General features: G+C 36.9%; 1 protein-coding gene across 1 annotated transcript in view; it reads left to right on the top strand.

Annotated features, from left to right (window-relative positions):
- Positions 1–15,714, top strand: part of ZNF407 (zinc finger protein 407) — a 359,916-nt gene that overhangs the window by 209,623 nt on the left and 134,579 nt on the right. The window contains exon 6 of the mRNA XM_089516927.1: positions 9,196–9,316. Coding sequence (XP_089373053.1) covers positions 9,196–9,316 — 121 coding nt within the window. The remainder of the gene's footprint in view (positions 1–9,195; positions 9,317–15,714) is intronic.

Genomic DNA, 15,714 nt, shown 5'->3' with positions numbered 1-15,714 from the left:
GTTGCTAATACCCCAGAGGACAGTCTCAGGATTTAAAATGACCTTAACAGATTGAAGAACTGGGCTCAAATGAACAGAATGAATTTCAGCAGAAATTTAAGGTACTATATCTAGGCAGGAAAAATGAGATGCAGAAATATAGGATGCAGGCCAACTGGATTGAAGTTATACAAGTAAAAATGACCTAGTGGTCTTAGTAGAGTACAAGTTAAACATGGGTCATCAGTGTGGTGCAGCAGCCAGAAAGAAATATTTATATACTGTATCAATATAGCAATAGCAATAGCAAGTACATTTCTATACCGTTTATCAGTGCACTTAAGGACTCCCTAAGCTATTTACAAAGTGTAAACTAATTGCCCTCAACAAACTGGATACTCATTTTAGCAATTCAGCAAGGCTGAGTCAATCCTGAGCCCCTGGCTGGTATTGAATTCACAATTTACAGCGCTTTATAAATAAAGGTTAATAATAATAATTTGTGGTTTGTGAGTGAGTGGCTGTGGTACAGGCATTTAACCACTTTGCCACCAGGACACTATAGGAATATAGTGTCCAGATCATATTTTGCCCATTTCTGGGCACCACAGTTGAAAAAGAATATTGACAAGCTGGAAAATGTCCAGAAGATGGTGACCAAACAATGTCCTGTGTGAAACCATTTAGGAATCTGATACGTTTAGTTTAGGAAATTATCACATGGGGGATGTCCCATCCCTCTCTCATCATTGTCCCACCCTTCCTGCTTGATTGCAGGAAGGACTTTCACATGTTGTTTGTGCTTATCCTATCTGGGAAGAGAGAATGATAGCAATGGCACCAAAAGCTGTCACACGAAGTCATGCCAATCTTGTCAATAACCCGTCATTAACCTGTCATTAAAGCAACATTGGCCAGCATTTTGTATTAGCGGAATTTCCCATTATCACAATGCCACTTTAATGACAGGATCGACACTGCCGGTATGAAAGCCTCCACACCAGCTGTCATTCGCGTATGGGATAAAGATGAGGGAGTGATCCCTTCCCTATCCTGTCCCCGTGTGATAATCTCCTTAGAGAAGACATGATTTCAAGGTGACATGAAAGCCATTTTTCAAAACCTGAAGGGATGACATGCAGAAGATGGAAAGAGCTTGCTTTCTGCAGTTCCAGAGACTAGAGCACAATCCAATGGCTTCAAATTACAAGATGAAAGATTTCCTGTAAACATTAGGAAGAATTTCTTTATTGTATGAGCTGGTCAATAATGGAATAGATGACTTTGTAGGGTGGTGAACCCTCATTCTTTGGACATATGTAAACAAATTGGACAGACATCTTTCAGGGATATTTTAATTGTGTATTACTGCATAGCAAGGGTTTGGTCCTTCTGACCCCTTCCAGCTTTATGGTTTTATGCAAATTTCCTTTATATACCTCTCTGTTAATTGTCACTAGTTTTTTAGCTGTTTGTCCACAAGGAACATATTTTCCCAAGATAGAGGAAAGGGAAAAAAATTGGATTGACCCAAGTCACTTGGAGTGTTCCTCGTTACTCTATTTACCCAAATTGAAAGAAGTCAAAGGCTGAGAGAAGTTTAAAGAGCAGTAGGTACTCCCTTCTGCCCCCTGGTGAAAAATTGCCCACAAAAGGAAGGTATAGTGGTGCCTATGACAAGTACTAGTTCCTCTTACCTTGCTCAAAAGTAGGGGGCAGGGAGAAATCCTACAATACATAAATCATTTGTTCATATTACAGCCTAATAAATATGCATGTTTGAGCCAGACCTCATTCATACCATGTTTCAGATGCTAAGAGTGTAAAACCATTTTTCTGCATAACATTCTCTATGGTGCAGGAAATTGGAATATAAGAACTGGAATGCCATGGCTAATTTGCATAGCTTGCCAATACATAATCAGCATAATTTGAATAAAATTTGCATGAACCTCTGTTGTGATGCTTTTTCTTCAGTCTCCATTGTGAAATTGGAAGTGGCAGTTCTTAGGAGGTTTTCTAGATGATCATTGGCTGACTGAGATAAATGCTTCTACTTGGGCTTCAGCTATGAAATGTTAAAAATGTATGTACTGGCAGATAAAGGTCAGTTTCTTGGCAGGCTGTGAAATGTGATAAAGTTTTTCAGTTAGCTGGGGTGACAAAAAGCCATTGTATTATTAACCTAAGTTGTTCAAATTATGGGAAAGCCCTTTCAAACCACGAGATATAGAAATCATAATATTTGAAAGCATAATGAATGTAAGTATGCTTTACATTTACCTTCTTGTTTCTGAGCATGAAATCATGCATCTCTTCCCCGATATTTTCAGTCTTTTTCAGTATCTCTGAAAGCAGATTTCATTGCTGTTTTAAAACATCCATTTCCAGTTTGCCCATGTTCTAGAACGTATTGGGAACTTTTTCAATAGTGTTAGTATTTCAAATAAGGAGCCAGCATGGGGTAGTGGTTTGAACATTGGACTAGGACTCTGGCAACCAGAGTTCAAATCCCCACTCAACCATGGAAACCCACTGGGTAACCTTGAGTAAGTCACACACCCTCAGAAAACCCAACAATAAGTTCACATTAAAGACGCCATAAATTGGAAACTACTTGGAGGCACACAACAACAGCAAAAGCACTTCCAACGTAGGCAATAATGTAACAAATATTTTGCCATTTTCTGCCTCTTTTCCTCTTAAGAAATGTTTCATTAAAGATAAGTTTTCAGCATGAATATGATTTCTGTCTAGAAAGTGGTTTCTATACCACATGTGTCAGTTGCATTGTATGCAGCCTGTGGACAGACGTATTGCTAGTTTGACCCACTCTTTGGTCCAGAGAGCAAAGTAGACAAGTACAGTATTCATTTATTTTGAAAGATTCTTGCCTCAGTGCAACAGGATGAAGTTAGATGACCTTCTTAGTTCAGAAATGTAAGGCAAAGGTATTTTCACAATAAGTTTTTATGGAAAGATGTCTTTTAAAATCCCTGAACACACCTTCTATCTATAACTTTCAGAGCCTTACCTGGGTTATTACCTGTATTTATTGTTGATTTGGTGTACTGTTCGTTTCATGCTTTGTTTTAGAATGTATTGATAAAATTTTAATTAAAAAAACCAACAGGAAGCACCAGTGACGTAGATTCAAGTCTATTGACTCAGACTCAATTTAGACTCAAGTCACTTCAGTGATTTGATTTGGGCCCAACTCAGCAATAAATGAGTCAACTTGGACTTGGCTCAACTAATTAATTTTTTAAAAAACAACAACAACAACCATATATTATTCATATACATTCACTATTACAACTTTTTTGTGTTAATGAGCTAAATTTGGGGAAGCAAATTTTCTTAATTCTTTTGTTAAAGAATCTGAGGGATATTGGGCTGTTTCATTTCTTATCTGCTACTGCTGCTGCTTCTATTCATTATTGTCATCAGATAGCATTTTCTATAATATTAAATCTATCATCACAACAAAGGATAACACTTATTTATCCTTTTCAGTGTTGTTCTCCATTTTACAAATGACCTGATGCTGAGAAACCTGTTATCCATTTTATAAATGTCCTGTTGCCATGGCCACACTGTAGGTCCTTATGACAGTTGGGAATTTAATCCATTTTTCTCTCATTCAAATCCCATCCTTTCTTTCCCCCTAATTCATTTACTTACAAAGTCTTAGTTTAGAATAAATATGAAAATAATTGTGGACTCTAAGTTTGGAAATCTTACAATACTTTCTGTTAAAACAGCTCATTTTAGGGAGTAAGTTGTAGCCACTGCTGCCATTTCAGGTTGGCATTTGTGCCACCCTAGTGGAACTTCCCCTGCTCTGAATACAGGAATTTACAGGTTATAGATCATGGAGCCTGCATCGAGCCAGCCTAAGTTTATGTTTTATGTCAGGACTGGAGGCTCGTTATTACTTTGCTATTAACTTTATACTATATAGGACAGTATCTCAAAGACAGAGGGATCTATCTTTCTGGCATTTATCCGCCTCTATGGCACAAACAATCAGAGATGATTCTTTCACAGAAAAATTACCTAGGTCTACTATTTTCTTTGCAAGGACCAGCACAGTACACCTTCCATTGTGTTCAGTGTATTTAGGCAGATGCCACAACATTTTTGTCTGGGTGTGTAGCTTTATAGCAGTGCCATGACATATGCTGCCATCTCCTCCTCCTCCTCCTCCTCCTCTTCCTTGTTTTCCTCTTTTATTTTTTTCTTCCCTGTGTCTGGCTTCCACATAACCTTTTTGACATAGCCTTCCTTGCACAGAGTGCCCAAGCAAATTATAGATAGGTTTGAAGGGGATAGGTATCAAAAGTGGTCTAAATGGCTTAAATAATTCCCTGTTGCAATACAAACTGTCTAGGGAGTTGACACAAAACATCTCTTGATCCAAGATTTACTTTTATCACCTGTCATGGACCCTTGATTCAAGGGCAGGAGAGCCGGTCCTCAAATGCAGTTTAGGAATCATGGTCAGCTTAATAAGCCTCCTCACTCCCTGTAGCATCTAGGCATCAGGTGAATTGATATCCACCAGAATGCTTTTCTTGTCTGACAGGTCCTTGACAGTGGGGGAGGACTGACATCAGGACTCTTTGCTACATACCCCTATGACTCTGCTGTTTTTCTTGCCTTTTGTTATTTCCTCACCTACTATGTGCTACTTGTAGGTGTTTTGAAAAGTGGACTTTGAATGTCACAAAATTTGAGGTTTTTTTTAAAACTGTTTTGATATCGAGAGGCACTGTTTGTATTCTTCTGATCGACTTAGAGCACATTCTGGTTTGGTAATGGATTTTCCACATAAAGCCTCCATGGAGCAAAAACTCCATTCTAAGTGGCCATTTATTGCTGCTGCTAACAGTAGAAGAAGGAAATGAATGAATTAAGTAAATGATCCATTCAAGCTGAGTTGACATTGTGCAAGAAGTAATTTAAGTTTGTGTACAAGATACATCCATATGAGAGAAGCAGTTAAAATATGTAGGAGCTAGTGGCCAGTGAAAACACACAGCTACACCAAAATATTTGAGAGCTAATGGGTAAATTATTTATTAAATAAGATTGATAACACACTTTCATCTCAAAAATGTCTACTTTTAGAAAGTGAAAGAATAGGTGACTTCAGATGAGCTGCTCCTCACTTCACTGGCCACATATGAATAAGCCTTGTGCCCCTATGTGTAGCTAGCTGCTTCTCTCCTTCCTTCACATGAAACAAGACAAACCAGTTCACTATAGATTCCTTTAACTCAGAACTGGTTAGTGATTTTAAAAAAAAAAAGCATGACTATGAAACCATGATTTAAAGCTGGCTAGATATTTTGGCTTGTTTGAAGGCCGTTATAAGATTCCAGTTGGAACATAATAAAAAAAAAGTTAATTGAAAGATTCTTGCTTGATTATTGGCCTTAATGGAAGAAGAGAGCATTCTTTCCCCTTAACTATGGCTAAGCCGTTAGGCCATCTGCTCATTCTTTCGTTTCTTCAGTATCTTTTCTCTGGATATTCATGCTCCACCCCACTTCTGACTTTAACCATGCTTAGGAGTTGTTTTAGAGGCAAGATTAATGCTAACCATGGAGAGCACAGGCATAATGTTCTTCTTATCTTAATCATAGTTAATCAGGGTCAGATATCAAGACTTTTGCCACTCAACCTATTCCTTTTCATGCACAAATTCCTTCCTGCTACTACTACTACTACTACTGTTTATGTACTTTTTTCCTTCCTATATGGAAAGAATCACTACCTTTGTACTGTAGGGAAATAGCAGGGATGAGGAGGCAGAAGTGTGTGTAAAAGAAAAGGGAGATTGACCTATGTGATTAACATAGGTGGAAATCCTGTGAGAGTATATATGACCTTCATGGAAGTATGTGGTGCCCTGACGAATATGAAAAGACAAGCTTCATCTATGTGGCAGTCCTGAGGCAGCTACTACAAACCTACAGAAATAACCAAGCAGTTTGTGCCTTTGTTCAAATAATCTCATGAATTTTTGAAGACAGTGGCTTATATGACCTACACAGATCCTGTTTGTGTGATCAGTTCCATTTGCTCATTTCAGTCTTGCACATCTAGGCATTTATAGGTCAACGTAATAAAGAGAGAAAATTTAATAATATATGTGTTTTTATCCAGATGAGTGGCTCACTTTGCGTTTCTATTTCTCATGTGAACTGCACTTTGACTTTTAATGTGCAGTTACATTACTCGGCACTGAATTTAATGTATAATGTAGCCTCTTTCTTTCACCTTCCCCCAACCCAGTGCCAAAAAGAAAAATACTCTATATAAAGTATAACTAACCCAGTATGCTTTCTGCGTTTTCATTAAATGCTTATTAAGAGAGAATGTGATGTTTGAAGATTGCTATTAACTTCCAACAATGCTAGTGTTTGTAGGAATATTCAGAATTTAATTACATGAGTTTTTCAATGATAAATTATTACTGGACGCAAGATAACTAACCTATTTTCTCTGAATTCTGACCAAAGGACTGGCAACATGATCACACTGTTCCAGTGAGTTTCTCTTTTCTCTTTGTGTGCGTGCGAAAAAACAGTTTTTTCAATGCAAGCACCAGCACCCCAACTCAGTGGCTATGTTCACATGTAACTCCTTTTCATGTACATCAGTTGTTATATGTGATCAGAATTACCACTACTGTTAATGGGAATAAGGATACCATCTTGGGTAGAAATCATGCATCAGAGGTCTGCTTATCTTGTGGATTTGGGTTATAGTTTTCGTCCATTAGCTTGCTTCAGAGATCAAACGTATTGAACACACGATAGATACATTTTTTTACATTATTGTGATTTATTTTAAATTCACTCTGCGTTTTAAAAGAAACATAATCCCAAAGTAGCTTAAACTGGACATAAAAATAATTGCAATATAAAATTCAGTGTGCCACAAAATTAAAAGGTTTAATCTGCAATAAAATGCTGTAATATTAGGAAAATAGGTAAGGAAATACTTGAATCTGAAAAACAAAGTTAATACTGTTTACAGGCAGTCTACAGTACAGCCTACAATGGGCAGGAAAGGTGACATTACTCACAGAATAGCCAGCACCATAGTTAGACTATACTTGATTGAATATTAACTGAAATATGAAGAAGACAGATATGGCAGCAGGTATTCAGGTCCCATTTTCTTTTGTGCTTTAAGTATAAGAGTAGCACCTTTGGTTCTTCCTCAAGACAAAAAGGGATGCATAAGAAATCACCAATGAATACTGTGTGCTGTATGAAGGAACTGTTGAAGCAATCTCTGAGGATTTCTTGCCTAAGAAAATCCTATGGAATTCATGGGGTCATCTAAGAAGATTTTCATACCAGTGCTTACTGTGGGGTAAGCACTGGTAAAACGGCAGTAAAACGTTTAGGAAGCATGTGTGTCTGAAAGCCTGATGCACTTCCTGAATTGTCCCCTCGCCTCCAGCGTCCCTGAATCGTTTGGGGAGCAGCCATTTCCCATTAACGGAAACTTTGCATTTTACTGGTGTTTTACCAGCACTTACCCCACTGTTAGCGCTGGTATGAAAATCTTTTAAGCGAACAGGTAACTAGAAGGCACACACATACACATATATACATAAATCATAAAGGACTGCACTTTATATGGGCAAAGCCCAGTTAAAGATCTTTAAATGGCATTCTAAACCAGTTAAATGTTGTAAATTATTCATGTTCTATGTATATGATATTCATCCCAAGGAGAGCCAGTATTTTGTTCTCCATTTCAAACAACAAAAGATCTGTTTCTCTGATTTAAGAATTGATGTGAACTTTCCAAAATAGAGTTTTTAGTGGCATAAAGGTCTGCCAGGGGAAAGAGGAGGAGTATCCTGTTGCATCACATGCAGAAGACAGTTGATGAAACAATTACTTAATTGCAATATGCTATGTTTAAAGGAGAGAAAAATACATGGGAAGAATTGGTCATATGAATATAAAGGTGACCTTCTGGTTTAGGCCGAGGACTCATCTAGTGAGGCATCCTGTTTCCAAAAGCCAGTTGTTTCTGCAAAAGCTACAACAACCTGAGAAGATTACATCTCTTCTGCTCTCTCTCATCCTCTCAGCATGCATCTTTTACAGCTACATACACACACAATTATAGTATGCTATATGATATTTCCTAATGTAGATTGCTTTGGGAACTTACACTATTGTCTTCTCTTCCCCCATTAAACACACCTCAGAGGAAGCATGAAAGTGAAATTTCAAAGTGACACAAGTTATTTTTACTATTACTTTCACATAGTGTCTTCAACACAGATTATCAAACAGAAGCTATGTGCAAATTATTTGTAAAAGTGCAAATTGGGTTGTTTAATATATGCATAAACTTGGCAAATCTTCTTTCTTGTAGCAGGAAGTGTATTTCATGCAGCTGTTAAAGAGCAATTCAAGATCCAGAGGAATATGTGAATTGTTTTGAGCCAAATAGCTCTCAGTCTTATTTCTATTTTCTCTGGTTGACCTGTGTCTTTATTACCACCACAAGGTGTCTTTCAAGTCACATGGTCCTAGATACTAATACTGTATTCATTTATGTTATAGGCACTGTTGAATATGTTCAGATTGAAATTCAAGCCAGCTACCCAAATTATATTGACTTGAGACTTGAAAGTTTTTACAACATTTCCAGGTGCAGGGTGTAGAGATAGATAGATAGATAGATAGATAGATAGATAGATAGACAGATGTGTATCAGAGGAGGCTGTCATGTGGAGGCCACTTGACACTGATTCAGTGGGGTATCTTCTCCACAAGATATCTTTGAATATACTCCAAACTACTACACAGATTGACCGCCACCCTGTGGTGGGCTTCATCACTGCTTTTAAAAATGCTATTTGCTCCCACTCTATGGAACAGTACTGAGACAAACTACATTGAAGGGGGTAATCCAGGTTGTAACTGAGAATACACAAACATTTCAGCAGATGGATTAGTCACCACATGGAGTTAGTGATCTAAGTCAAGTTCTGAAAAGATTTAAGTAGCAAGCAAAGTAAATATTGTATATACCCTAGAAAGACAGAAGGTTTCATATATTGTCTTTTAGAATTGCTATTTGTTTTCTTCTGTTGTATTGTAGGTTAATAACTAGGAAGCCTAACCTTCATCTTTCTGACTGTAAAAATGAATAATTTTCTCTGTCTTTCAGGAGAGAAGCCATTCAAATGTGATGAATGTAACTTTGCTTCCACCACCCAATCCCATCTGACGCGGCACAAACGTGTCCATACTGGAGAAAAACCATACAGATGTCCTTGGTGTGACTACAGGTAATGGGATTGGTAGTGATAAAGAATTAGCAGAAGGTCTTTGGTAACTCAGTGAGAACCATTCAAATTTGCTAGTAAGAGATATTGGCATAAAATCATCACATCAGCACAGAATGAAACAAAGGAGAGGGACCACCTTATTTGTCAAATGGCAGAGGGGAGAGAAAACTCTTGGTTTGAAGTTTTTTTGATGTGAAACACTGAAGTGTTAATGCTGTTTATTTCACAGATGCTCTGCTGTCTGCGAGAATCCTCTGTAGCAGGACTCCTGATCTGCATTGCATTTTCAGATGAGCTCCAGTTTTGAAAAATGTTCTTGGCTGAGTTGCAGCCATGACACTAAGAGAAAAATCCCCCAAAGAATTAAATTGGCTCATTGTCCATTAAGTATTTTAAATTTAAGCACCTGCCTGTCACTTCACCAATGCTGATCTTGGTTTATTTGCTGCAAGTTTTTTTTTCCCCAATGGTTGCATGAAAAATATTCTACATAGTTCATAGCTAGAAATGGATATCTTTTTTCTTAATTAGGGAAGGGGAGGGAGTAGCTATGGGTTGGCTACCTTTCAAATGAGATACCGAAACACAGCTTGTCTTTTATGGATGTTAGAAGGGACTTTTTAAATGAGAGGAAATGTTAATCCAAGTGTGTTGTTACTAATTTCATATTGATGTTTATTCATTTGTGTTGCTTCAAATTGGCTCAAAAATGTTTTTTGGCAAGGTAAACCTGGATGGCGGTAGACAGAAGGATGATAACATAGAAGTGTTCCATCACAAAAGCTCGATCTTGTCTTTATACCATGTTCAGTTTGATAATAACTGGGGTTATTTGTTAACATTACCATGTATTTGTCCTCTAGCCCCTGTAAAATAACAAATACTCAGGGTATCTGATGGTCATTGCAAACCCAAATTCGTCTTTAGTGGAATCAGAGTCAATTCTTCAGGGTATGTTTTGTATGCCACAGTGACATTCTGCCATTGTAAGACACAACACTGTAAGACATAAAGTTGTTTATTTTAAGTTACCAGTATCCCAGTATTAAAGCTACTAATTCTACAGCAGCCATCTGCTCATTGATTTATTTTTGTTTTTATTTTGCTTATACTTTTTTTGTCTGCCCCCTCTCACAAAAAAAAGCAGGATAGATAGCAGAACTGAGGATTTTTAGACAATATTCCCCAGTTAATAGACAAAGCGCTTAAAACAGCCAGACCTGCATATTGCATTAATTTTATAATTCACCTTTCTAAAACAATATGTCCTGTGTGAAGGATGTCCTACAGGTCTAAGAATAAATGGCATGCATTTTTAATATAATTATGTAAACGAAAATAAAATATTTTACATTTATTATGCATAATAAACTAATTAAACAAGACTCGGTAAGGGATTATAGTCACTGATATCAAGAGCAGAAGGATTCATTATGGGGATTCAGCAGCACCAGCATTCTGAGTAAGAGAGAGGGACTGTGCGGAGACTACTTTTCTCATTTTGGACAGCTTCCCGAGGGAGTTCATGGTTACCTTTTATTTTGTATATGTTCATACTTTGAAAATAAGGACCCATTTATAATACGTTCCAGCGTGTGCAACAAAGTAATTAGAACACAACCAGGATGTAGATGTTCTTTTCAAACTAGATAATCTTTCAGATACTTTGATATGTCAGCAATTGCAGTATTTCCTGTTGTTTCTTAGTTTAGCAGAGCTAATGCTGAGTCTGCATAATTCTTTATCAGAAGCACATAAACACACAAAATGCACTCGTGTTCACAAGGGGAACTATCATGTGATTTGGATGATGCAGAAAATAATGTGTGTTAATCTTAATCTTCTGCTATTTAGTACATTGTGACAAGTTAAACGATACCTTATCTTGGTTAGAAAAGATTGTAAGATTACACATACCTACTTCTTTATATAAGATTGTAATATTAATTGCATCCAGGCAATATGTTCCACATATTGTTATGCTCAGAAGCTTTATTTGACCCTTAGCCAGAAATGTACGAGGCTGCTCCCAGAAGGGAGAAATGGCAAATAAAATAAAATAAAATAAAAATTACTACATGGAATGTATATGTTCTCTAACTCCCTGTTACGGTATTCAAGAGAAATCTTCCCGGTAGGTATAAGGTATTAAGCTATTTTGGTGGCCTCAATGACAGATGGCTTTAGGGGGAAGGTAGGAGTGGAATACTTTTCTACTGTTTTTAGGAATTTTATTATGATTGATCATGAGAATCCTCTATTCTTCTTCTACAGGTTGGTTTTAGGGTTAGCTGAAAGTCCTGGATAGATTGAGACTAGGTTATGGTAAGGTACTTTTACCCATTTTGCCCTGGCAATGCTCTCAGATCTATTTCAGAAGTTCAGCTCATATGTCTGAGTGGAATCTGTTAGGTTAGTGAAAATGGAGACCTTCCTCACATCTTGTATTCTCTTCTTCTAGCTGAAAAGTCTGAACAGGAATAGAGGGATTCTTTTCCAGAGAAACCTAGTTATAGTAGTGTAGCGTACATTCCTGACCTACTATTTTTGTAATCTCTTTAGCACAACTCTAAGCACAGTCAAACATGCAAGGCCATTTGTATTGGGTATTGCTTTGCTATTCTTACATACTATGTTCCTTTGTAAAACAGGAAGGAGAATTATGTGGCCTTGCAGATGTTGTTGGAGTATATCGTCCAGCAGTCATAAGCAGCTTAGCAATGATAGTTCTAGCTCAACAACATCTACAAGGCCACATAGTTCTCACTCCTGTTGGAAAATATTCACTATCAAATATTCTTTTAACTGATAATAGCAGAACTGTGTTCAAACATAGATTTTAGATCCCAGAAAGGGTAGAATTGTTGACAAGGTATTTAACTGGGAGGGAAAGGCATGCCACTTGTGTTGCAATGTACACACTCTTTTCAGAAAAAGTCATATTAGTAGCAGTGTTCAAAGGTGCTCAGCTTTCTATTACATGCCCTGCTCTCTTGGCCAGAGGCAAATGTCAGTATGGTGACTGCATTATAAAAGAACATGCATGCTTATTGGAAAGCTTGATTATCCCTTAAAACAGTGTGTAGTGTTTGGAGAACTGTGTTTCTTTTATGACATTATTCTGTATGTCAAAACTATTTATTTTGTTCACAATAGCTAGCTTGGTGTTTTAATATGTTATTTTAACAAAGAGACATAACAACAGAGTATTTCCTTTGTAATTAAAAGAACGTGTAATCTTAAAAAAACAATCAAAACAAAACAATATGAGGACTAGGAAGGCAAGTGTCTTGGAATTTTGGACAAAATAGTAGTATTTTCCAACAAAAATCTCCTCCTCTTTTAAATGTATTATTCTTCAGGGCTTTATTGTTTTCCAAACTGGAACTGTGTTATGGTTAACTGTCCATAAGATGATAATTTCAGTGTCACAGAAGTGTTAAGAGGAGTTTATTTTGCCCCTTATATTTCTATTCCACTTCATTTATTATATACTTCTCTTGTTTTAATCCCATAGACACTCCACATTTATTGTATAAAGAGGATGGCTCTGATTCCCTGCTACCTGCTTTCTGAACCATTTCCTAGACACTCCATTTCTTTTTATGATTACAGAGGCTACCCTATGATGATGATGATCACCAGATGATACATGCAGCTTACTCTTATGCTCCTTTTTTTGATACTGCAGTGTATATGGTCTTATGCCACAATGCATGTAGTGTCATCTTCTGCTATACAAATGGAGCAGAAAACATGGTTCTTTAGTGTATTGGACTAAAAATAATAATTCCAATAATAATTCCAGTAATAATAACAACAATAGCAACAACAATCATAGTTCCAAAATCCACATAATTAGTTATTTTGTAAAAAGTAATAGTTACCCATTTCACAAAAGTAATTTTAAAAAATAAAACAATGGTTTACTTTCACCTTATTGTTTCTTTTCACTTTATTGTTTCAACACTCACAACACAGAACAGGCCAGGACTTCAACTGTGTGATATTTCTCCTCCACCATTTAGTGAGTTAATGCTTTCATATGCATTGTTCACTATGGCTGTATCCACACTGCAGAGACAATCTGATTTGACCGCACTTTAAATGCCATGGGTCAGTGGTATGGAATTCTGGGAATTGTAGTTTTTTGCAGCACCAGAACTCTACTACTGTTGGAATAAAGAATTTACAAATAATTATTCATAACTGCATTTATCCATTCACATCTGTAGTGCCATTGATGCACATAGTTCAGTATGGTGTCATTGTTGATGAAGAACAAAAACAATTGTACTGCAGGGGCTTTTACTACTTGTGGCTGCTGCAATCTCAACACAACACCGAAGGTGGAGAAGAACTTGTATTGTAGGAGAATATGAAAAAGAGGATTAGTGTCTGCTAATTGGTGATCATTGTCTGCTGGGAAAGCCCCTGACCCTGAGTGATTTCTCATTTGCATTTGCTGTGTCCTGGTTTTGGGGTTCTTCAGGACTGGTAGCCAAACTTTGGCCCCATACAGACAGGCCAAAATAAAACTGCTTCGGGTCATTTTGGAAGTATGCTGTTTAAACGATGCATGCATCCTAAGAGTCCGGAAGCTGCACTCTAGTCCTTAGGACTGGATTGTGGCTTTGGTGCAGCTTCCGGACTCTTATTTTTCTTCTTCTCATTTCAAAAGCTGCTTATGTCATTATTCAACTCAGCATTTAATTTTTCCCCATTAGCATTCACTGTGAATAAATATGAGTATAACCTTAAAAATGAGAAGAAAACTTCTACATTTCAACCTAGTTTGGTATTTCTGTATTTAGGATATACAGAAGTATGCTTTTGAAATTATAGTTTACAAATCAAGTAGACTTTTTTCTTGATCTTTTTGGATCAATTAGACAGATGTTTGCTATATATGTAAACTATCATATTATAAACATTTTATAATATGATTAAAATGCAGATAAGCACTGAGATCACTGAGTAATTAGTTTAAACACTCTGGAAAATGAAATGAAATGACCTTGCTTCTTTTTACATAAGGATCAAAATAAAAATGTTTGTTTTAATTTATGGCTGTTTTAATCTCAGTTCCCATTATGAAGGGACCAAATCTATGTTTGGGGATGGTCTTTCTACAAGGAGTATCTAGGGCCAGTCTCTTGTGTTCTAGTTAGTTTTTACTTTGGTAGAATTGCAAGCCTTGCAAAGGAAAAAAACCCCATAAAGTCTATCTTGATAGTACTGTTTTGGCAGAATTCCCAAAGGATTTGAGCTATTATCATGTAATAAAGTTGTTGTGCATGTTCTCTAGATCTGTATAGATCATGTTTCACCTCCTTTGTTTTCCTTTCCTTTCCTTCTGTGTAGACAATATTGCAAACTCTCCTTTTGTTTTCATTTTCTTGACTATCCAGATTTCAGTAGAAAGAGTGAGATTATTGTTTCATATGTGTCTCCAAACCTACCAAGGACATAAAAGTGGAGCTAAATTTCCTTTACACCCACTTTAAAGCTATTTTACACTTCCAGGAGAAAATAATGGAGAAATTATTCTGTATAAGGAGGTAAACAGGTTCATATGGGATGGTACTGTGCAGGATGTGACCTGGAGGAGAGGGCAGTATTTAAGTGAGTTCTGGAAAATGCCTCTTTAGATGTTTATGTAGGAGCCCTTTATTAAAAGAATTAGGCCAGTTGAAGGATTAATTCTTCAGTGGGCTGATATTCTGCTCTTGCGGGAGCGTGTTATAGATTTCCAAATGTGTTTGTATCAATTTAATATCATTTAACTATCTTTTATACTCACATGAGACCAGTGCTCAGATCAAAAAATGGGGAAACAACTGATTGTGGGTAGATACACAAAAAACCCTCATTGGAATGCTGACAACACAGCTCTGTATTTCCTTTTTGGTGAATGCCAAGTTGTGAACCAGTGCTTGGATGCAGAAATGGATAGAAGAAGGTTAACAGATTGAGGTTGAGTTTAGATAAGGGAAAGGTTGATCAGTGGATAAACTCATTCAGAACTGAGATTACTTCCTCTTCTAAAAGAGATTGTACTCCTTTTGAAGGTTCAGGTTCACAGTTTGGGACTGATGCATCTGGCAGCATTTCTTGAGAGAAGGAGAGCTGTTGTGGGCAGGAATGCCTTTGCTCAACCTTGATGCTGGACCAGCTGGACCTCTTCCTGGAGAACACCAATCTGGCCACAGTAATAACAGTAATATGCTCTGATCATCTTCCAATAAGATAAGTCTGATGAACCTCAGTAAGGGCTTGCATTTCTCTTTACATAGGGATGTCCTTTAGAATTTTTGAAAACTAATTGATCAAAACATGGTGGCTAGTATGCTTTCCTATGTATAATTATTTTTGTTGCTATGTACTGTCAAGTTTAT

This window comes from Sceloporus occidentalis, unplaced genomic scaffold (assembly GCF_023333645.1).
Source record: "Sceloporus occidentalis isolate IW3139 unplaced genomic scaffold, rSceOcc1.0.p SCAF_3, whole genome shotgun sequence".
NCBI classification, from domain to species: Eukaryota; Metazoa; Chordata; class Lepidosauria; order Squamata; family Phrynosomatidae; genus Sceloporus; species Sceloporus occidentalis.
This window is presented reverse-complemented; position numbering and strand designations above follow the sequence as displayed.